This window comes from Ictalurus furcatus, chromosome 19 (genome assembly GCF_023375685.1).
Source record: "Ictalurus furcatus strain D&B chromosome 19, Billie_1.0, whole genome shotgun sequence".
In the NCBI taxonomy this organism is placed as follows: Eukaryota; Metazoa; Chordata; class Actinopteri; order Siluriformes; family Ictaluridae; genus Ictalurus; species Ictalurus furcatus.
Window position 1 is genome coordinate 7,635,143 of NC_071273.1, and position 22,187 is coordinate 7,657,329.

The 22,187-nt window shown below is 41.9% G+C and overlaps 2 protein-coding genes across 5 annotated transcripts in view; both read left to right on the forward strand.

The window, feature by feature from the left end:
* etv6 (ETS variant transcription factor 6) overlaps nt 1-15,599 on the forward strand; it is a 29,626-nt gene extending 14,027 nt beyond the window's left edge. For all 3 annotated transcript variants that reach the window (XM_053650206.1, XM_053650207.1, XM_053650208.1), the window contains 6 exons: nt 5,811-5,975; nt 9,449-9,583; nt 11,312-11,896; nt 13,563-13,705; nt 14,518-14,618; nt 15,090-15,599. In XM_053650206.1, the coding sequence (XP_053506181.1) occupies nt 5,811-5,975; nt 9,449-9,583; nt 11,312-11,896; nt 13,563-13,705; nt 14,518-14,618; nt 15,090-15,210 (1,250 nt within the window). In that variant the 3' untranslated portion in view covers nt 15,211-15,599. The remainder of the gene's footprint in view (nt 1-5,810; nt 5,976-9,448; nt 9,584-11,311; nt 11,897-13,562; nt 13,706-14,517; nt 14,619-15,089) is intronic.
* A 4,702-nt stretch (nt 15,600-20,301) lies between these two features.
* Nucleotides 20,302-22,187, forward strand: part of LOC128623434 (chemokine-like protein TAFA-2) — a 40,047-nt gene continuing 38,161 nt past the window's right edge. For both annotated transcript variants that reach the window (XM_053650496.1, XM_053650495.1), the window contains exon 1: nt 20,302-20,883. The gene's annotated coding sequence lies outside the window, so the exon portion shown is untranslated. The remainder of the gene's footprint in view (nt 20,884-22,187) is intronic.

Below are 22,187 nucleotides of genomic sequence, written 5' to 3' on the forward strand. Positions count from 1 at the left end.
TCTGAAAGGATCAGTTCAGAAGTGCGCCGTTTCAACCCGTTTCAATCCGGCACGTTGCCTGAAATTGGAAAATAAAATAAAAATAACAACGTCTGCCACGCGCCTCCCCTCCCCCACCCCCGACGATTCATAAACTACGGGACGCTCGCATGTTTTCTGAAGAGGACGGATTTACCAGAAGGGGAGCGATCGTGATTCATCATTTAACCCCTTATTTGACTTCAAGCACCCAATCGTTGCAAGATCTGAGGGGGGAAAAAGAAGCCCCGTACAGAACGGTCACAGATTCGGCACGCTGCCAGTCAAACACAGCGCACAGCTCGGACATCCCTCGAGCTGCCTGCGTAACCGCTCGTAGTGAGACTAGTCGCTTTATTAAGAGCTATTCATTAATCATGTCGGTTAGAGTGCTAAGTATACCTTTGCGGCACCGAATACAAAGTCAACATGTCCTAGCAAGCTCGTATATCGTGAACGCCAACATCCGGCATGTCGTCATTGTTGATCTTTTTTTTTTTTTTTCTTTTTTTTTTTTATGTATTGCGTATAGAAATGCAGTACTGTGCAGAAGTCTTAGGCACCCTATTGTTTAAAATTGTTGTTTTTTTTTAGTACAAACTTTTTATTTTAGAACTTCTGCATTATCGGGTCAGTACGGAAATATTTCCGCACGTTAGTTTTCTAGCACATGATGAAACGTCGCCAAAAAAAATGTTTGCGCGTCATTAAAGGCGAAACACGACGAAGGCTGCTGGGTGCGACTGTCAAAGTCTCGAGAAGAACCGTGACTGGTTCTGCAAGATTCTCATTCCTTTATAAAACTACAAGGGTCATCACACCAAATTGACATTTTATGGAATTTGGCAGATGCACATATCCAGTGCGTCTTGCGTTTTATTTAATTTAACCAGCTGAGCAGTTGAGGGTTGAGGGCCCATCAGCGGCAGCTTGGTAGTGCAAGGGTTTTGAACTCCCGACCTTCTGAGCTGTAGTCCAACGTCTTAACCACTGAGCTACCACTGCCCCAACGTTGTTGACTTTTTCATTTATTACTGTTTACTGCTCATTAATGTATATCTTTTAATGTAGAAGCATCCATCCATCCTCTATAGCGCTTATCCTTTTCTTCAGGGAAACGGGGAACCTGGAGCCTATCCCAGGGAGCATGGGGCACAAGGCGGGGTACACCCCGGACAGGGTTCACACACCCATTCATACGCTACGGACACTTTGGACACGCCAATCAGCCTACCGTGCATGTCTTTGGACTGGGGGAGGAAACCGGAGGAAACCCCCGCAGCACGGGGAGAACATGCAAACTCCGCACACACACACACACAGGGCCACGATGGGAATCGAACCCCCGACCCTGGAGGCGTGAGGCGAACGTGCTAACCGCTAAGCCATGTCAATAAAACTTCTTGTTTTTGCTCATTTCTTAATGATTTTGTTGTAAATGTTATTCGTGGAAATCGACTGCAACCAACAATAATGGCTGATTGATTATATCTATATATATTTTTTTGGGGTGGGGGTTTAAGATCCAGCATGCTCAGAAAACGCACGCATCACACAATGTGGCGTCTGAATTGTGGGTATGAGTGGGAGTTGCGAGAGCAACAGTGAAACTAGATAGTGGTGATCTCATCTCCTTGCCTCTCCTCCATTCATCCTTGGTGCCTGCAGGTTGCCCGGGCAACACAAGTCAAGAAGGCGCTGTTTCCGGAGCTCCCATGATTCCACACAGCAACAGCGATGCCATAAGACCAGATTAGATACCCATGCAGCTGCCATGGCGAGTTAAACATCTGGGGCTTGAGCTTTGGTGTCATTTGTGACAGTGCAGAGAGAGAGAGAGAGAGAGAGAGAAAAAGAGAATTTGTAACATGTTTTTTTTTTTTTTTGCCTCTTCCGGAGTGTATGGGTGAAGCGCTCTCTCCATCCTCATTCCTGTCCGTTTATGTCTTCTCCCTATTGCTGCTGAGTGTTGATAAAGCCGTCTGCATCACCCAGCTTGACTGCAGGGGGGGGCTTCCTCTTCCGAAACGGAGCCTGCACGGTGGGGGGTTTGTTCTGGGGCAGGGGAAGAGGAGGCAGGGCTTCCTGTTCGAGCGTGTTGTGGGAAGTTAAGATTGGGTTTTCTTCTCCTTCCTCCCGTGGTTAACAGTCTCTCTCGAGGCTGCGTGCAGATGCACTGACAAACATAACCCCCCCACATGACCTGCGATTCCGTCGCTCGGCGTCTGGAGACGCTCGCACAAACACGCTCCCAGCTGCGTGCCGCGTGAAATGCGCTCGAGACCTCACCCTGCGCGGTCATTCTGACCTCCACATTCCCTTCGTCTCCCTGCTGACGCTGTCGTGCTTTTGAAGGAGCAAGACTCTTCAGAGTCGGAGAGTCGACGCCGTTGAGAATCTGACGTATTTATTTTATAGTACTGCGACGTTGTGCAACGTTATCGTTCAACTCTTGGAAATCCGCTTCTCATAGGTAACCTGCTTCAGACAAGAGCGGTTTACTTGCAGATACACATTACAAAACTGTCTTCGACAGCAGCTGCGATGGCCATAATTAGATCGGGGGAATTATTAGGGAGTGACTGATTCAGACAGTCATGTGTGGATTATAATGAGAAGTAGCGTGGCAGTTGGTGTTTGACTATACTTTCGCATACCTTTTTCTAATACATCTAATACAAGATAAGTAGCAGAATCTCTAGTTTGTGACTGCGGACTTTTAACAGCCATGTTTCTTTTGAGAATTCAACGTGGTGCATTAATGCAGATGTTTTAGAAGCAGATGTTTCCCCGCTTATTGAAAAACATACTGGGGGGGGCCCCTAACAACCACCCGACAAGCCTTCAGCATGTTCATCGGTAAAGCATGTGTGGATGTGCAGTCCTCAAGTGGTGGCAGCTTGTGACCGTGTGCTTGCGGTGATAACGTTTTCACCATTTTATGACGCTTAATGAAATGCTTCTGTGATCTTCTTAAACGTGTTAAACATGCGACATAACATGGCAGCATACGCTCACAGGCTACGTCAGTACTCGTCATCGTCATGACTTTACACCACTCTTTACAGCCACGGTGATTAGAAAAGCATCAACACGTCAAACCTTTAGTAGATTGGAAACCTGGCCTTCTCCCAATCTTTTCCAAACTGTCCAGATCGAGTGAGCCCGTGCCCACGATATCCTCACGTTCCCGTTCTCGGCTGACGGGAGGGCTTCAGCCGTTGTAGCCCATCTGCCTCAAGGTTTGACGTGTTTCTGCGTTCGGAGATGCTTTTCTGCTCACCCCGGATGTAAAGAGTCCTTATTTGAGAGATCGTAGCCTTCCTGTCGGCTCGACCTCGCCCGCCCGTTCTCCTCTCGTCAGCAAGGTGTTTACATCCACGGAACTGACTGGACGCGTCTCTGTTTTTCGCACCGTTCTGTGGAAACTCGAAACATCACGACGTTTTAGCTCATGCAGTTAAACACACCTAAAAGACGGAGATATTGTCCTATGCGTACCAGTGCTTTCCAATAGGCACGAGTTGACCTGTTTTATGATGTATAATATTAATTATGCGTGTCGTTGTAAACGTATCAAGACTACTGGTGTGGTCGGTTGGGTCCGTTTAAATAGAATAGAAGGTCTCTCATTTACTGTGACTTGTGAATTGAATCCCCCCCCCCCCCCCAAATTATCAAACACACCATTCATTGGCGCTTATGGGCAAGGAAAAAGCTCTAATTCCCAGGGGCCTGGGCAACATGATAATCACGATGATAATGATTATTTATTTAATTCATTTTTTAAAGCCCCGAAAAGTTCTCCACTTGGAGCGGTTTGTCACTGTGAAACTGAACGTAAAAGCAAAAGAAGACCGCCGTGTTATAATTTCGACTCTTCAGCGAACGGAGGCGAGACCAATCGGTGTTTACGGAAAATACAGCGATACCCGTGTCTTATAGGCTGACCGCCCTCGATTCTGCCAAGCGCTAGCTCACAGTCAGTTTGTGTGAGCGGAAAATGGATCTACGCTGACTTTAAATATATACATCTATATTTATTTATATAGCCGGTAAAGGGGTTGAAACGGAAACACTGACATCTTATGCTGATCAGGAAAACAAGGTGTGTGAATGCGATGATCTGCAATGCTAATGTACTTTGCATGGCATTGTAGCAGCTACAGAGCCCTCCATTAATATTGGCACCCTTGGTAAATATGAGCAAAGAAGGCTGTGAACAATTGTCTTTATCGTTTAAGCTTTTGATCTTTTGTTCGAAAAATCCACATAAATACTCTGCTCTCATGGATATCAAACAACTGCAAACACAACACACAGGTTTATCCAAAAAAAAAAAAAAAATCTTTGTTCAATATAACAAAGTAATATCATGTAACAGAGGGCACTATGAACCCGTACATTGATTGCTTATTATCCCCTTGGCTAGCGACAACAACCTAGCCTAGTCTTGTATTATAGAGCCATAAAATGTGATCTGTTATCAGTCTGGAAGTCCTGGTACAAGCGGTGATGACACTCGAGGCAAGTTTTATGATCGATCCAACGTTTTGTCCAGTTTTCACATTTTAAGCAATTAGCCCTCACATGCAAGAAGAAAAAAAGCCTGGAAGCAGTCTATTCAGAAGTATGTTTTTTTTTAATGTTTTAAGATGGAGAAGAATCTGGTCTCAGCCCCGGATGATTAACAGTCCAGCTAACGGCCCTGGTAATTCCCCAAAGACAAAAGAAAGAGGATCTTATTGATATAAAAGTGTCATAAAAGAGCGGGACCTCATTGTCTGGTGTGCCGCACGTTTTACAGTAACGTTTAGTAACCATTTGAATACACACTTCCCTCATGTCCCGGTTTGAGACTGAGTCGATTTCGGCCATAACAAGCCAGGACTTGGATTAAAATAAATAAATAAATAAATAATAATAATAATAATAAAATTAAATAAAAAAATAAAAAATATATATAATTTTTTAAAGCCAGAAATCAGGCTGTAAATATAATAATAATAATAATAATAATAAACTTTATGTAGTTATTTGCATATGTAGTTATAAATGCAGCTCAGATTGCTTTACTGAGGGGGGGAAAAACCGTAGTCAAAATATGATTGCCGATAACGATGCAATAAATAACAGCAGTGTCCGAAAGAACATCATACAAGATATGAAAGTACATAATAAAAATGTGTAATTTTTTTTACATTTTTTTTTTTTTTTGTTATTGTAACACGCCAATAAAAGTAAGGCCAATAATAAAAGGAGGTTAAATTGTAATTGTAATTTATTTATTTATTTATTTTAAATAGTAGTCGGAGTCTGATTTAATGTTTATTGGTTATATGTTACCGATCTTTGGCACGTAAAAACATGAAGTCGCTCCCCTCTTTTCAATCGGTTGAATTCTGAGGAAAAATAGGAACGTCACATGAATACAGGTTGCACTCGAAAGTAAAGAACGTCGTGTTTTGAATCGTCCGGGTATTTTCTACAGTTTAAGAGATCGAGGCTGTGTTCGGAAATGGCTGTGCTTGTGAAATGACAAAAACGTACTCTTCGGTTTATTTCTATCACCTACGGTTTTATTTACTATGCAATTTCACCTGTTTGTCTCAGTCTCTCTGGCTTCCTGTCTGCCTGTGTGGCAAGTCTCTGTCTGTGTAGCTGTCTTTCAGTCTGCACATATTAATCAAGCACATGCTGCTTGTTTTATTGTTTTGTTTAGTTTTTTGCTGTTGGTAGTAGGTCATTCAAACTTTTGTGTCTCTCCTGTCGTCCCGTGTCACCACGCTCAGGTCTGCAGCCTGTGTTCTGGAGCAGAGAGGATGTAGTTCAGTGGCTGCGCTGGGCTGAGCGAGAGTTCGCTCTCCGACCCATCTCCAGCGGAAGTTTCCAGATGAACGGTAAAGCCCTCCTGCTGCTCACCAAGGAGGACTTCCGCTACCGTTCACCCCACTCAGGTGACACTTGACACACACACACACACACACACGCGCATACATGCATACATGCCACCTCAGTGAGCAGAAAGCACAACCATTTCCGGACACATCTCTCAGTCAGTGAGTAAGATTGACAGTCTTGTTGTAATCTTTGAACTATCACTGCACACGTAATAGAAACTTTATTAACTGAACGCCGCTTTAAAGACCCAATAGAAAGCACTAGTGGTTGAAGCCCGAGTTTTCTGTCTGCATAGCGCGTGAGAGGAAGTTAAGAATTGGGTAAACGTTGATAAGGAAGTGTTAATCTAGCCACAACTGTCACCTGGTAGAACTAGGAATTTCCCTTCCAGCAACATGCTGACCAGAAACAGAGAACTGAGAGGTATCTTGCTTTGTGTGTGTGTGTGTGTGTGTTGCATATGCTGACTTCCTTTATGAGAAGCATTTCCTTGAAGTTGCTGGAAGCGGCTCAAAATACACGTTTTCATAAGAAACCATGAAGGAGGAAGTTCCACAGATGAAACTTTTTTTTTTTTTTTTTTTTTTTTTTTTTGTTGTTGTTGTGTTTTTTTTTCTTCTTTCCACCGACCCTAAAATGATGAAGGTTTCCATGAACTCTGTTTATGTCAATATGTAGTAATTTTCATCATGTTGGAGAAGTGTTTCTCAATCCTGCTCCTAGATTACCACTGCCCTGCTCCCTTCTCACCCCATTTGACTCCTCAGCCAATTAACAAGCCTGAAGTTAGAGGAGGGAAAACACCAAAATATCCAGGGCCAGTATTGAGAGACGCTGTGTTGGAGGACGCTCTGCTTTTACTCGCTTTTGTGTATTGCATGGACTTTGTTTAAGGCGTACCTATTTGTTTGCAGGATTGTTTATTTTCTTTTAAAGGTACATTAAAGGTTTTTTTTTTTTTTTTTTTTTTCACCTAAAAAATTAGGTCTCTAACATTTTAGTTCGGTCTGACATTTGAATGATGATTTAAAAAAAAAAAAAATTTACTCTTAGAGCCCACTTCCCCCTTCCCACCCATGTTCACGAAGCTCCGCCCCCACGATTTACTACGATGGCCTGTAGAGTGTCCTATAAAACGACCGGCCTATCCAGACAAACAAAAATTCTAGGCCGGAACTAGACTTAAAAGTCCCCGTGAAGCGCCTTGAAAAGTGCAGCGTTATCCAATGTGTTGACATAATTTCCACTGAAACAGGAAGTCAGGGCAGGGTGGCTCCTCCCCCTTTTTAAATAGCGAATAGCTTTCAGCTCACCTCAAAGCCCGAGCTAAGCCCTACTTGGCAGCTAGTACCGTGGCGGCGAATGAATTCAAGCCATTTCCACACTACAGATTCTAGAGAGCATTCGATTGGACAGAAAATCCAACGAGAAGCTAAAGTGCAGGATGATGTCATCAAAATGGTTGATCCGTATCGGTGGTACATTTTGAATGCGTATATCTTCGAAATGCGAATTGAGTCGTTGTTCCGGAGCACACTAGCTTATAGAGGACATTTTAATGCTTACATATTCATACTAAAAGCCACAAAACGTACATTTTGAATTCACGGGGACTTTAATACACTTTTGAAAAGGCCACGGCTTTATTTTGTTCGACGTATCTTTCAGGTTATTTGCGCAAGTTCAAAGAAATCGGCTTTTGCGCCTCTCGCTCTTTGTCGCACGTGCGGTAAAGCACTTGGAGCTGGATTTGACATTTTTAAAAGATGCTATTTAAATCAAGTTGGTATCATTTTATTAATTGTTGCACAAATAACGTTGGTCTTTAGCAGATAGTTGTTGTTGTTGTTGTTATTATTAGCAGCAATTAGGCTCATTGATATTGAAAGATAGTTTTTTTTTTTTTGGAAAAAATCCAGGTGTTGTTGTTGTTGTTGTTGTTGTTGTTGTTGTTATAATCCAATAGAGTTCAACTGTAACTGACCTGACTGACTCACTGACAACCCCCCCCCCCTCCCCCTTCCCTCGCCATCCCCTTGAAGTGCCGTAAAGTAGCTTTAGTTTGTGAATGTTTTGAGAGTGACGAGGCATAAACACTTCCAGCTAGTTGACAGTAAAATCGGTGTGGGATGTGGAAGCTTGGGGTTTGCGCAGTCTCTTAGCCACCAGCACTTTCTTTTCTCACTTCTCGTGAAACCGACTTGCTGACTCGTTAGCGGTTAGCAGGATCATTTACCAGCTAAGAGAGAAAGTAGCTCAAATCGTTAAGTCAAAGTTTAACAGTGGACACTTATTTATCAAAAAAAAAAAAAAAAGAACAAAGTTTTATGAGATATTCAGCCGTAACTAGCAAGCTGTGTTTCCTTCTCGTTAACCTTAAGAACAGATTTATCTGAATGAGTCTTTAACATAAATCTCAGCAGGCTGCTTGTATTATGTGTTAAAAGTGTCAGTGCAACACGTCCTGCTTACAGCATTTCTGACTGATTTATTCAAAACAAGCCGGCCAGAGTCACAGAAATGGTTCTACTTTAAAAAAAAAAAAAATGTTGAGAGAGTTATGAAACCGACGCATTGTGCGATTGGCTCATGACTCAACAAATCGGTGCAACTCGAATGACGTTCGACAGAACTTGTAATGACTTAACCCTAGCAAGCACTTTTATACGATATCTTCCTCACAATGCAGAGCGATTCTCTCCTTGACAAACGTGCCATGTTTATATTTCTTTGCGGACCTCGAAACCCCTCCCTGAGCAGTGGGTGTTCCCTGAAGCTGAGAAAAGAGGGAAAATCAATCGGGCATTGCGCAAAATTTAGGGTATCGCCAATACAACAATTTGAAGCTTGCAGTAAAAGCCTGGAAAAGCATCACAAAAGAAGAAACCAACAGTTTGGGGATGTCACCGAGTCGCAGGCTTGATGTAGTTCTTGCAAGCGAGGGACATGCAGCCATATATCAAGTGTTGTTTACGTTCATACACTGCAAGACCGATCTGTTCCTATACTTTTGCTCACTTACAGATTGCGTGGACTGATACGAACGGTTCTATGTTTATTGTCGTTGAACCCGTCTAGATGTAAATACCAGGAACTAAAAGCTGAAACTCTCGTCTCGTATCCATCTTTTGATCTCGAACCCGAACGTCTTTGCTGTACAACGCAAACAAATGAGTTGGCTTTGCCGTTCCAGTAGTTTCCGACGGGACTGTAGTCCTTCAGTAGTTAACCAAAACAACGTCTGAAACAGTTTTCTTTGAATGAAGCGAGTCCATTTTACCACCTTGTAGTGCGTGTAAACGTGGGCATGTGCCGTTAGAACTAGTTTTGTGATCTCCCTTTTGATGTCGCATAAAGCACCGTTACACCATTTTTATTTCAGATTACATTCTCATGCTCTACTGTGTGTGTGTGTGTGTGTGTGTGTGTGTGTGTGTAGTAATTAGAAAATTGGCTCGTATTTATTGCACCAAAGTCCTTGAGAGATTAATCATTGACGTTTTTTTGCTGGTGTGTGTGTGTGTTCCAGGAGATGTCCTTTACGAGCTCTTGCAACACATCCTGAAGCAGAGGAAGCCCCACTCATCTTTCCCCAACACATATTACTCTGGAAACTCCTTTCACTCTCTGCCTGACGCAGCAGTGCAACACCTTAAACTTGAGGGTGAGTGTGTGTGTGTGTGTGTGTGTGTGTGTGTGTGTTTTAAGGAACAGATGGGGCACTCCACCAATGGCTGACGGTTTTATTATCCTCCAATCCACCTACACGATGTCCCTCTACATTATAACACATCATGCCTTGCCCTCGCGATCGCGGTGAAAAATGCAGGCCTAGTGTACACACAGGACTAGCAGGTATACATAAAGTATGAAACTAAAGTAATAAATCTACAATTGGAGTAGACTAATAAGTGCAGAATAGTACACTACGTACGCAGGACCATGTAGAGAATATATATATATATATATATATATATATATATATATATATATATATATATATAAATAAAATCTTGTGTGATTCGCTAATAATTACAATTTTTTTTATATATTAATGATCGACACATCACCATTTATAGTTGTGTTTAATGTTTGGGGTACATCCTCACGACAAGTTAGTTCCTGCTATCACGTTCTCTCCCACAGTGGAACGTTTTACTGATTGTTCCAAAGCACCGGACTCTGGAGACTCCTTCCATAAACGCTCCGTGGACGTGTATCCAACCAGAAAACTTCATGAGGCCGACGATCACATGCACTTCTTTAAGTAACCTCCCGCGTAATCATTTTTAGTTTTAGCCAAAGATTACGCAGAGAGTCCCACCATACCAAGATCCCCCCCCCCCCCCCCCCGAATGAATAAGCGGTTGCTATAGAAACGACTCCGTATCCGAGCGAAATCTTCTCAGTTGCAGCGGGGGACAATTCTCAGGGCTTGTGCCGTTACAGAAAATGAATCCACACCTTCCTCCCGGTTTGAGACTTCACCAGTGCTGTGGTATAAAAGGTTGTAATTGGGCGTTGTTAAGATCGAGTATTCATCCACCCTGAGCTAATTATGCTAATTATAGTGTCCACAGTCTGTGTAGTACGCTGTAAAACATGGGTGTAATCCACACTAGCTTAAAACAAAACAAAACGAAACAAAAAAATTGTTAAACAGGTTTTCAAGGAAATGTAACCCAAGTCCTAAATAAGCAATGTGCTCATTTCCCTGTTCACTGATTGACTCTCTGTGCCTGAGACAATGATTCGAGAACAAGGCTGTACCTTGAATCAACAGGTGGACAGGGAGGAAGTGGCAGTTGGGAATGTTGACAGAAAAACCTGTCGTACAAGGAAACGCGCTTCTGTTTAAATAGCATGCTTAATGCCATGAGGGTGCAAGCCTGAATGTTTTATTCAAAAGGCAGATGAAAAGCTGCCACGTATTGTTGGCTCCGAGTTGAAGATTGAATCGAATGTGTTGCAGGTGTTCCAATCGAACGAATACGTCCTCGAGACCGAGAAGGTTGCGCTCTTCTTCCGGCTGCGCTCAACTTTCATGCTCATGCAGTGTTGCATGCACAAATACCCTCATGTAAATTTTCCATGGTGTAGTTTGGTTACACAGGAGCCAGCGCTTGCGTGCCGTTCTCCTCTGAACGTCCGCCGTACTTTCAACGTTTAAAGTCTGTCATTTTTGTTTAATAAAATGGCTTTCATCCCATGCAGCGGGGGGAAAAAAACATGCTTCTGGGGCCCTCTGCTGGAGTAAATGTTGAATGTGTTTTCTACTGAAGTATGAAAATGGACAGAAAGAATATGCAGCAATAATAATAATAATAATAATAATAATAATTCTCTTCCTCTCTGTCCTCTCTACCTGTCCTCATCTTTCTCCTTGCGTTAGAAACGGTACTAAGAACCCCACGAAGCACAGATATCCATCCGCTCCAACCTCCCACCATCGAGCTCCGTCATCGCTCGCGCTCTCCTCGCCGTTCGCCTGCCAATGCCACACATGTCCACCTTGCCTCAGCTGATGTCCAACCAGTGCCCTCCCAGTTGCCCGACAGCAACAACCACCTCCCCGAAGACCTATACCCACTGTCCGTGTCGCCCGTGGCCCCAAATGGTCACCACGCCCAGCGTCCAGCCAGCCCGTGCCAGGAGGAGGTGGTGCCTCCTCGGGTCATCCAGCTAATGCCCAGTGCCATCATGCATCCGCTGCTGCTCAGTCCTGGAAGGGCAGGGGTGCCCGGCGAGTTCAGACAAGGCCGGACACCAGGCCAGGAGAATGGGCGTGAGGGGAAGAGCCATCATAATCATCATCATAATCACCACCACAATCCTCATCACGCTCCTCCTCACCACGTACTGAGCCTGGCAGTGCAGCAGCAGTCACACCAGCAGGAAGATGTCCGCTATAGGAACCAGATCCTTTTGCCCGTGTCGCCTCCCGAGGAGCAGGGTGTGCCTATTGGACGCATTGCTGGTAAGATCATCCTGTTTCTACTTTATTACTGAAAGCTTCTTGTTAATGAGAAGTGACTAATAACTGTGGGAGGAAAATGACAAACATTCACTATCTGTTGAGGAGGTTGAGCTGGATCTACACTGGTGCTTGAAAGTTTGGGAATTTTCTATAGATCTGCATGAATACGACTTTAAACATCATTAGATTTTCACACAAGTTCTAAAAGTAGACAAAGAGAACCCAGTTAAACAAACGAGACACAAATTATTATACTTGGTCATTTATTTATTGAGGAAAACGATCCAATATTACACATCTGTGAGTGGCAAAAGTATGTGAACCTCTAGGATTAGCAGTTCATTTGAAGGTGAAATTAGAGTCCGGTGTCTTCAGTCAATGCGATATGACATTCAAGTGTGAGCGAACGCCCTGTTTTAGTTAAAGAACCGGCGTCTATCAAAGTCTGATCCTCACAACACGTGTTTGTGGAAGTGTATCAAGGTACGTACAAAGGAGATTTCTGAGGACCGAAAGAGAGTCGTTGATGCTCATCAGGATGGAAAAATTTACAAAACCATTTCTAAAGAGTTTGGACTCCGCCAATCCACAGTCACGCGGATTGTGTATAAACGGAGGGGATTTAAGACCACTGTTACAAGACGTGTAGTAGTCCGCGAGGTCACAAAGGAACCCAGGGTAACTTCTAAGCAGTTAAAGGAACTCTCTCACATTGGCTAATGCTCATGAGTCCACCATCAGGAGAACACTGAACAACAATGGTGTGCATGGCACGGTTGCAAAGAGAAAGCCACTGCTCTCCAGAAAGAACATCGCTCCTGTCTGCAGTTTACTAAAGATCACGTGGACAAGCCAGAAGTAAATTGGAACAATGTTTTATGGACGGATGAGACCAAAATAGAACTTTTTGGTTTAATTGAGAAGCGTTATGTTTGGAGAAAGGAAAACACTGCATTCCAGCATAACCTTATCCCATCTGTGAAACATGGTGGTGGTAGTATTATGGTTTGGGCCTGTTTTGCTGCATCTGGGCCAGAGTGACTTGCCATATCATTGATGAAACAATGAATTCTGAATTGTACCAGCGAAAAAAAAAACAAGTCAGGACATCTGTCCATAAACTGAATCCCAAGAGAAAGTGGGTCATGCAGCAAGATAACGATCCTAAGCACACAAGTCGATCTACCAAAGAATGTTCTAGAAGAAGAATAAAGTGGAAATGACTGTGGAAGCCATGGTCATCTAGGAGTAAAACAGTTGCTTAATGACATTGATCAGAGCTAACGAATGGCTTTGAGATAATTTGTGGTTAATTTTTGTTGTTGTTTTTGATGATTACATTGAAACTCATGATCACACAAGCTCATTTGTAATGAGCAAGTTACTATATGGCCTGTTTTCTGCCAGAGGATTAAAGCGAATGATACAGTTTAATGCAGATTTAGTCTAGACTCGTACTTCATATCGAACATTTGTGCAGCGAATGTGTAGTTAGTGACTCATTTAGGCCACCTTGTGGCCAGAGTGGTACATAATAAGTAACTCGAGGTTAAATGCGGTATTCGGTCGCATTAACAGGGTGTGATCACGCGGCATTCCTTCCAGGTTAAATGATCTTTCTTTAAGTGATGTTATTAATGATCTTTCTTTTTTTTTTTTGGTTTAGATTGCAGACTGCTGTGGGACTACGTGTATCAGCTCCTTTCAGACAGCCGCTACGAGAACTACATCCGCTGGGAGGACCGCGACACCAAAGTGTTCAGAATCATTGACCCCAATGGCCTGGCTAGACTGTGGGGAAACCATAAGGTGTTTTCATGCACATGCGTTTTGTCTAATATAGGATTGAGGACATAATAGGTTTATGTACCATAATGCAGTCCCTCCAGGATTTTTTTGTGATTTTTAGTGTTCACCGAAATTAAAGCAAAATCAAGGAAACTCTGGAACGTTCACAGGAGCGTGCACTTTTTCCTAAATTACAGATGAGATTCAGATTTTTTCCACAGATCTGGGCCAAGACGCATCGTGTGACGTCATCATTCAGTCAAAACCCTCTTCGATTCACGTGCGTCGAACATGAGTACAGCTAAAAGGTCTCATTTCCCAGCAGACATCACCGCGGAAGGCCGTGCAAAACCGTTTCTCCGATTCAAGTAGTTTTCCGCCAGGGGAAAAAAAAGCACAAAAAACTCATCACGGATTTTGAAAATCGAGCATTTTTGGCCGCAACGATCACAAAAACTCATTGAGAAATCCTGTACAGACTAAAATAATAATGCTGTTAACATTACTTTTTAGTAGTGAAGTCTATAGATGATGCCACCAAAAGTTATTCCCGTTATATTGTGTCCCTTTTAATATAAGCCGCAAGATTTTATTTATTTTTTTTTTTAAACTGTATAGTCTACCTTGTAGAGAACAAACCAAACCTGAAGTAATAATCAGTGACTGAAGGCTGAGAGTGATCATCTTAGCAACATTGCTTTTATTAAATTGTGTATTATATGACCCGTGCTTTTTTTTTTTTTTTTTTTTTTTTTTTTGGAAATAGGATGCATTTGTTTTCAGGAGCGCCAGAGTGTGTTTTGAAACCTTGTCTTCTGTGCTGTGCTTTACAGAACAGGACCAATATGACATATGAGAAAATGTCGAGAGCACTAAGACACTATTACAAACTGAACATCATCAGGAAAGAGCCGGGCCAGAGGCTGCTGTTCAGGTATGTAGGGTGAACTGATAATACTGGCTTTTATTTACACGATACACCGCATACATGCAAGGATATAGCTCAATGCAGGAAATCATAGGCAGATACAGGCCAAGAGGTTCAGGTAACGTTCACATCAAACATCAGAATGAGGAAATGTAACCCCAGTGAGTCTGGACTCCAAGTTCCAAGTGGTCTCGGTTCGACGGCGACAGGATCGATTGATTGATTTATTTATTTTTCTGTGCATGTGTACGCACGACAAATGTGTGAGTGGAACGGCTCGCCCAATCTGAGCAGTTAAAGATTGGGAAAGACGTCCACCGAGATCGCATCCACCCCCCCACCCCCATTCTGATGTTCGATATTGAAGCTTTTGACCTGTGTCTAAATGATTTTACGCATCAAGTGCTGCTGCTGTGGATATGATCACATGTATCGATCAGTTGAATGTGTACCTTACGACTTGTACGCACACTACAGGTTCATGAAAACCCCAGACGAGATCATGAGCGGACAGACGGACCGCCTGGAACATCTCGAGTCGGATTTGGATGATCAAATCTACATTAAAGAGGAGTGCTCAGAGCTTGCCACACACTGAGATGAACTTTTAAAAGCCGTAGATGCCTCGCCAATGTTCTGCTGTGTTCAGTATCCCCTGAGCAGACCTGGACGTTGCTTATAATAAAATGGGAGCCAACTTAAGGAGACAACGTCGTTTTCTGCACTGTTTTCTACGCTGAATCTTAATAATCATATCCTTAATTTTCTGGTCTCTGCTTCAGAAGAGTAAACTTCAGTATGACAATCATTTAAAATCAATGATAAGTACTCGTACAAATCGCCTCTTTTCAAATTCCTGGCACAATGAATGATTTCATACTTTTCAGTGAGGACTTTTTTTTAGCGTGTGTTGTACAAACACAAACCGCAGTTTGTGTAAACAAGATATACAAGAGATTAATTCAAGAATAAATTTTAATGAGTGACTCTTTTGCTTCATGTTTGTTTATATTATATCGGGATTTTAAGCACGGGCATCACATTAACTAAACCGGTCACTTCTGCCGGTCGATGTAACAGAGTCCGGAAATTTATAAAGACTCCCGTACAGTGAACAGGGCCAGGTCGGAATTCAAATCATCAATACGGGTGGATGGAAATCCCGGATGTGTGAGAGTTTAGATTAGCCTGCTTTTGAGCTGGCGGACACGGTGGTGCGGCAGGTAGCATTCATGCCTCACAGCTCCAGGGTCCCTGCTTCGATCCTGAGCTCGGGTTACTGTCTGTGAAGTCCCTCCCCTCCCCCCACACTCCCAAAACCATTCAAATCACTGCTAGGTGGAAATGTATGTGCATTTTTGCCTCCCAGAAAGGCTGCCTTGTGTTCCTTGGGTAGACGCAGAGAAAACGAACTCGACTCACACAGTAACACAGACACAGGGTCGAACCGGGGACACACCGTAGCTGTGAGGTGGCAACACTACCCCTCTGTTGTGATACTTGACAACAGTGGCTTTATGGCAGTCCTGGGATCTACCTTTTGAATCTTCACACCTTGCATTCACGAACACTAAATCAAAAGTCCCAGTAAGTAAACACACTTTTCTGTCAAAACACCAAACAAAAATGGTATGCTGTATTTTCTGCTAAATGTAGTGCAGCATTTGACCGTTTTGATGTTTTGTTTGCCAAGTATCCGTTTAAATCTTATTTCTCTGAGGCCCTCTGGCTGCAGTACGGTTTTTAACCCCACCCATTCTCATGTTGGTGAATGGGACAGGACTCAAACTTGCACGTTTTGTTACGTCTCCACAAATGGTTTTCATATGTACTTTTGTTTTTATAAGCTCCGTGGACCCTAATACCATCCATCCATCCATCTTCTATACCGCTTATCCTTCCTTCAGGGTCGCGGGGAACCTGGAGCCTATCCCAGGGAGCATGGGGCACAAGGCGGGGTACACCCTGGACAGGGTGCCAATCCATCGCAGGGCACAATCACATACACACTCACACACCCATTCATACACTACGGACACTTTAGACACGCCAATCAGCCTACCATGCATGTCTTTGGACTGGGGGAGGAAATATCAAATCTACCCACCAAAGCACTTCTTTCCACCAAATCCAACAAAAATCTGGGCAATGTAGCTGGAAATGAAAGTGTGGCATCACTGAATGGACTGGCTCCTGTTAAAGATGCATGGACTGACAGCAGTAATTCCTCTAATTTGCTGGAGCGATTCATATCCCCGACCATTTCTTATGCTATTGGTAATTGATGTAGTTCAAACCGTGCCGTCGTAAGCCTAGTGCATGTCCATGGACCTACGTGGCACTTATTTTCATAGAAACACTCCAAGCGTAGGTATTCCCATTCAGTGTTTTGGTTTCTGACCTTTCCCTAGCACAGATGTTTTCAATACACGTGTCCGTGCCTCCTCTGATGGCTACTGGCACCAGGATACGTCTGTATTCGGAGGACCGGCTCCTTTGTGGTAAGGTGTAATAATTCTAAGTGTATTATTAGTATTGTTATAGTCTGGAGATTAAAAAAAAAAAAAAAAAAAAGATGGAAGAGGTTTATTCAATTTTTCTGGGGCTGTGTTTAGCTTGCAGGATACTCCCCTTGCCCACTGAGCCTTCTCTCTTTAATGAAAGAATCCACCCCCCTCTGTGTCTCTCTCTCTTTTATATCACAGTACTTGTGCTTACAGTGAGCTCAGAACAGAGCTTCCTACCACCAGAGCAGGTCAGAATGTACATTAGCAGGTGGGTAGGTTCACTGAGAATGCTAGCCCCAGCATGTGGAGAGTATAATTATGTTTGCAAATCAGCTTGCCATGCGTGGTATCCTTGTGTGCAGCTTGACCCAAAACATGCTCCTGCCCCCAGTGTTACATCAAAACACTCTAGCAACATTATGACTGCTATTATTTTCAGCCATCAGGGTGACACAAGGTTGAGCGACAGAAGCTGGGCATACCCACGCCTGAGCAAGTAATTGGTCGGGACTGCACGATGGTGCAACAGACGCACTGTCAAGACCGGCAAGACCTCAGTTTCCATTCTTCTTTTACTGATCATTGGAAAACCCTGGAAATCTCCTCCCCACGGTCTCAGATAAACAGTAAGTTTTGGCACCCTCAGCCAGGTTGCATCATGTCTTTGGCCCCTCAGACTGAATCACCAACCGAGGACTCATAACGATGTAGGAAACATTTCTGAATGCGGACTCCCCATCACACAGGCCAGGTATGACCTTAAACGGAACGGGTCCTGCAAATGGTATTTCTTTATCAGCTAGACCCTGTGCGTTGATCCAGTGCGGTGTCTGATTCCTAATGATTTTGACCTTTCTCCAGGGCTTGCTGAATAGTAGCAAGTCCCCATCACCCTTCTGTATGAATAGCTCTGTATGTTGCAGCCGATTCAGTGTACGACAACACAATAGCTGGCAATTTGTTAGAGTTCCATAGTTTTATTACTGCCTTCATCGGTCAGTTTCCTATGAGTACTGCACAGACCTTCCTACTAGTGCTGGAAACCCTTCATTAAAGATCCTCTTTATGGGCTTGTGCATTCTGTAGATATGCCAGAATACCGAAGTCCGGGAAGAGGCCATTAAAGACATCATCGGCGTTCGCGTCGGTTTCCATTTCCTTCGTTAGCAGAGCAGATTTGCTGCGACAGGACCTTGCAAGTCTGATTGGTGGCAAAACGTTTCTTTGAAGGTATATAGGGTTTCATCAAGGTTATATGACATCGTGTGCGGTTGTATGTGGGTAGGAGTATACGTTATATGATCCACATCGAGGACCGGGGGCCGGATTCATGAAAATCTTCTTAAGAAAGTTCTTAAATTAAATTCTAAGAGGTTTGGAAGAGTGTTCCTGAGTGCAGCTACTGTACTTTTGTTATGAAATAACGGTCATGTGTTTGTTATAAATAACATTTTCGTTTTGGATGAGCACCAGTGCATCTTTAAATTCATGGATAAGTGGATATTGCATGTCCACACGATGGCGCACTCTGAACATATTTGGAAAATTTGGATGCGCCAGGGAAAGCTCAAATCATGTGCCGAACGGAATGTTTATATCTTCGGGGGATGGTGAGAATAACTCAAGCGTTTGTTTTATAATTCTGCCATTTCTACTGCAGGCAGTGGTTTTGTTTTTAAAAGGATTCATTTATGCACTTGCACATAATTATGACTCTTTAAATCGCCATTGAAGAGATAATAACAAAATGTATAATAATAATGATGAGATGAAGAAGCGCTATTCCCACACTTAAAATATTGTCTGATTCAATGTACTAGAAGTGTTTACAGTAACTACCAATATTTATTTTAATGATGTACAGTGCCCTCCATTAATATTGGCACCCTTGGTAAACATGAGCAAAGAAGGCTGTGAAAAATTGTCTTTATTGTTTAACCTTTTGATCTTTTGTTAAAAGAAATTCACAAAAATTGTTGCTATTAGTTGTTGTTGTTCCTCTTGTTATTGTTTTTTCCTTTTCTTGTTCTTCTTCTTGTTATTGCTATTCTTCTTCTACTTCTTTTTTTTGTTGCTTATTGCTACTATTGTTGTTTTTCTTCTTCTTCTCTTATTCTTCTTGTTGCTGTTGTTCATCTTCTTTTTCTCGTTGTTGTTCTTCGTCCTTTTCTTCGTCTTCCTCTTCTTCTTATTATTATTAATATTGCTATTGCTGTTGGTGGTTGTTGTTGTTGTTGTTGTTGTTGTTGTTGTTGTTCTCCCTTCTTTTCCTCCTCCTCTTCTTTTTATTATTGCTATTGCGGTTACTGTTGTTCTTCTTTCTTTTCCTCCTTCTCTTGTTATTGTTCTTGTTATTATTATTACTACTACAATAATAACAACAACAACAACAACAACAACAATAATACTTGTTGTTGTTGTTATTATTACTACTACTACTACTACTACAATAACAACAATAATAATTATTATTGTTGTTGTTCTTGTTGTTGTTGTTATTATTATTATTATTATTATTATTACTACTACTACTACAATAACAATAATAATACTTATTATTGTTGTTGTTACTACTACTACTACTACTACTACTACAATAACAACAATAATAATACTTATTATTGTTGTTGTTGTTATTATTATTATTATTATTATTATTATTATTATTACTACTACTACTACAATAACAACAATAATACTTGTTGTTGTTATTATTATTATTATTATTATTATTATTATTATTATTATTACTACTACTACTACTACTACTACTACAATAACAATAATACTTATTGTTATTGTTGTTGTTGTTGTTGTTATTATTATTATTATTATTATTATTATTATTATTATTATTATTATTATTATTATTATTATTACTACTACTACAATAACAATAATAATACTTATTATTGTTGTTGTTATTGTTATTATTATTATTATTATTATTACTACTACTACAATAACAATAATAATAGTTGTTGTTGTTGTTGTTGTTGTTATTATTACTACTACTACTACTACAATAACAACAATAATAATACTTGTTGTTGTTATTATTATTATTATTATTATTACTACTACTACTACTACTACTACTACAACAATAACAGCAACAATAATAATACTTGTTGTTGTTGTTGTTGTTGTCGTTAATAGGCGGTTATACTAACACAGGCTGGGTGTTAACTGACTCGCACCAAAAACTGAAACTGAACTCAGTTCTTCCGAGTGGAGGCAGTGTGTGTTGGAACGCCGTACTGGAAAGACCGCACACACACACACACACACACACGCACGCACTCACTCTCTCTCTCTCTCTCTCTCACACACACACACACACACACACACACCCACAGTAGCCACCAACTGCGCCTAACTGCTGCTTTGAGACTTTCCTCCTCCTTCACCAGGGTGTCCCCGGTTTAAAGTCTCACTCTAAAGTGTTACTTGTGTGCTTTTCGGTCTGTAGCGCGGCGGACATCATACCGGTGCGCACACGGAGCAGGAGCATTACGCACGTCGAATCGGCGCGTGAGCAACATCTGGATTAAAGCAGATGTTCAGCCGGAGAGAATCAGAAATCCCAACAGGGCACCGTGATCCTGGCCGAACCGGACTATGCTGATATCACGGCGGATTCTTGGCCAGGCTTTGCTCGAGCGGATGGATTAAGGAACAGCTCTCAGGAGTGAGAGAGATTGAGAAAGAGAGAGAGAGAGAGAGAGATAGAGGAAGATAGCGCACACAGAGCGGCGCAGCAGGTACAAACTCATTCCAAACACACACACTACACCAAACACCAAAGTGCCTTCAATCAAAGGGATGCTTGCTTTAGACTCCTTGAGAGCTTTCACCACTTGGGGAAAAAAAATATTACTACCAATTTCCACTGACCTGGATGATTGAACACTTTAATAATGTTGAATTGACTCTTACAAGCCTTAAATTGAATAACAGAACACCTGCAGTGTGATTATAAAGTCTTACATACAATAGTTAATTGAGGAGTTTTTCATGATCATGTATCATGCTGACAGAACCCTTATCATCTTTAGTCAATTTTATAGTGTTAAATGAACTCTTAGAGTTCTTCTAGGACAATTTAATCTCGGCTCATTCATTTATTCATTCATTCATCATCTTTATCCTGGTCTTCACATGTCCAGTAGTGAAGTCTGTGGCCAGGACACCGTGAAGGTGTTAATTGCTGTAGGTTTTAATCCAAAGCTGCACTTCCTTATACATCAGAATCGATTCTGTGTGGCTCTTAAATTGTGCTTTGGAAGCATTACCGTGTTGAGACGATTCTTCGAGATTAATTAATAAAATGCACCGATATTTAATCGAGCTAATGATCTCAATGAAACACTCATTGCAATTTGGTTCAGTGTAATTTCTATTACGGTCGAATCTGACGATTGATTCATCATCATAACCGGCTGCTCCGTATGTTGAAGAGTGTATGGTGTATTCATGCTAGCTTGCTTAGTCCTGTATATGTATATTGTTTCCTCACGAAAGTGAACTGTTTTGAAAAGCGTAAACGGTTTCCAAATCTAAACATTGTGTTTCCTGGTGAACGTGCAGGTTTCTACCTCTAAAACCCATGTCCCTTGAGTCCTAAAACTGTATATGTGACTCATGCTTTAAGCTTTCACTTTTCTGCAGTGACAAAAGAATGAAATATAAATGAACAAGATATTATGAACAATTGCTGTAACTGTATTCGCAGTACTGCAGCGGTATGATGAACCTCTAAACTCTGGACGGTTAACATGCAGAGCACCTTTCTGATTTAAGACACACCTGCTTTAACTGTCCTTGCTTTCATACACGTAATGTCAATATTATAGAAATACGATATGCGTGTGAGCGTGACGTCTTTTTTTTATTTGTGAATAAGTTGACTCTTTTGGGTGAACCGTGGGAGCTGTAACATATCATTGAAAATTCATTGCTATTTTATTTTCATGATTCTCCAGTGCCCATGATCACATATAGCAACTATGACCAAATTGTATGTAATGAATCTTGTAAATGTCTGATTTTTTTTATTTTTTTTTTG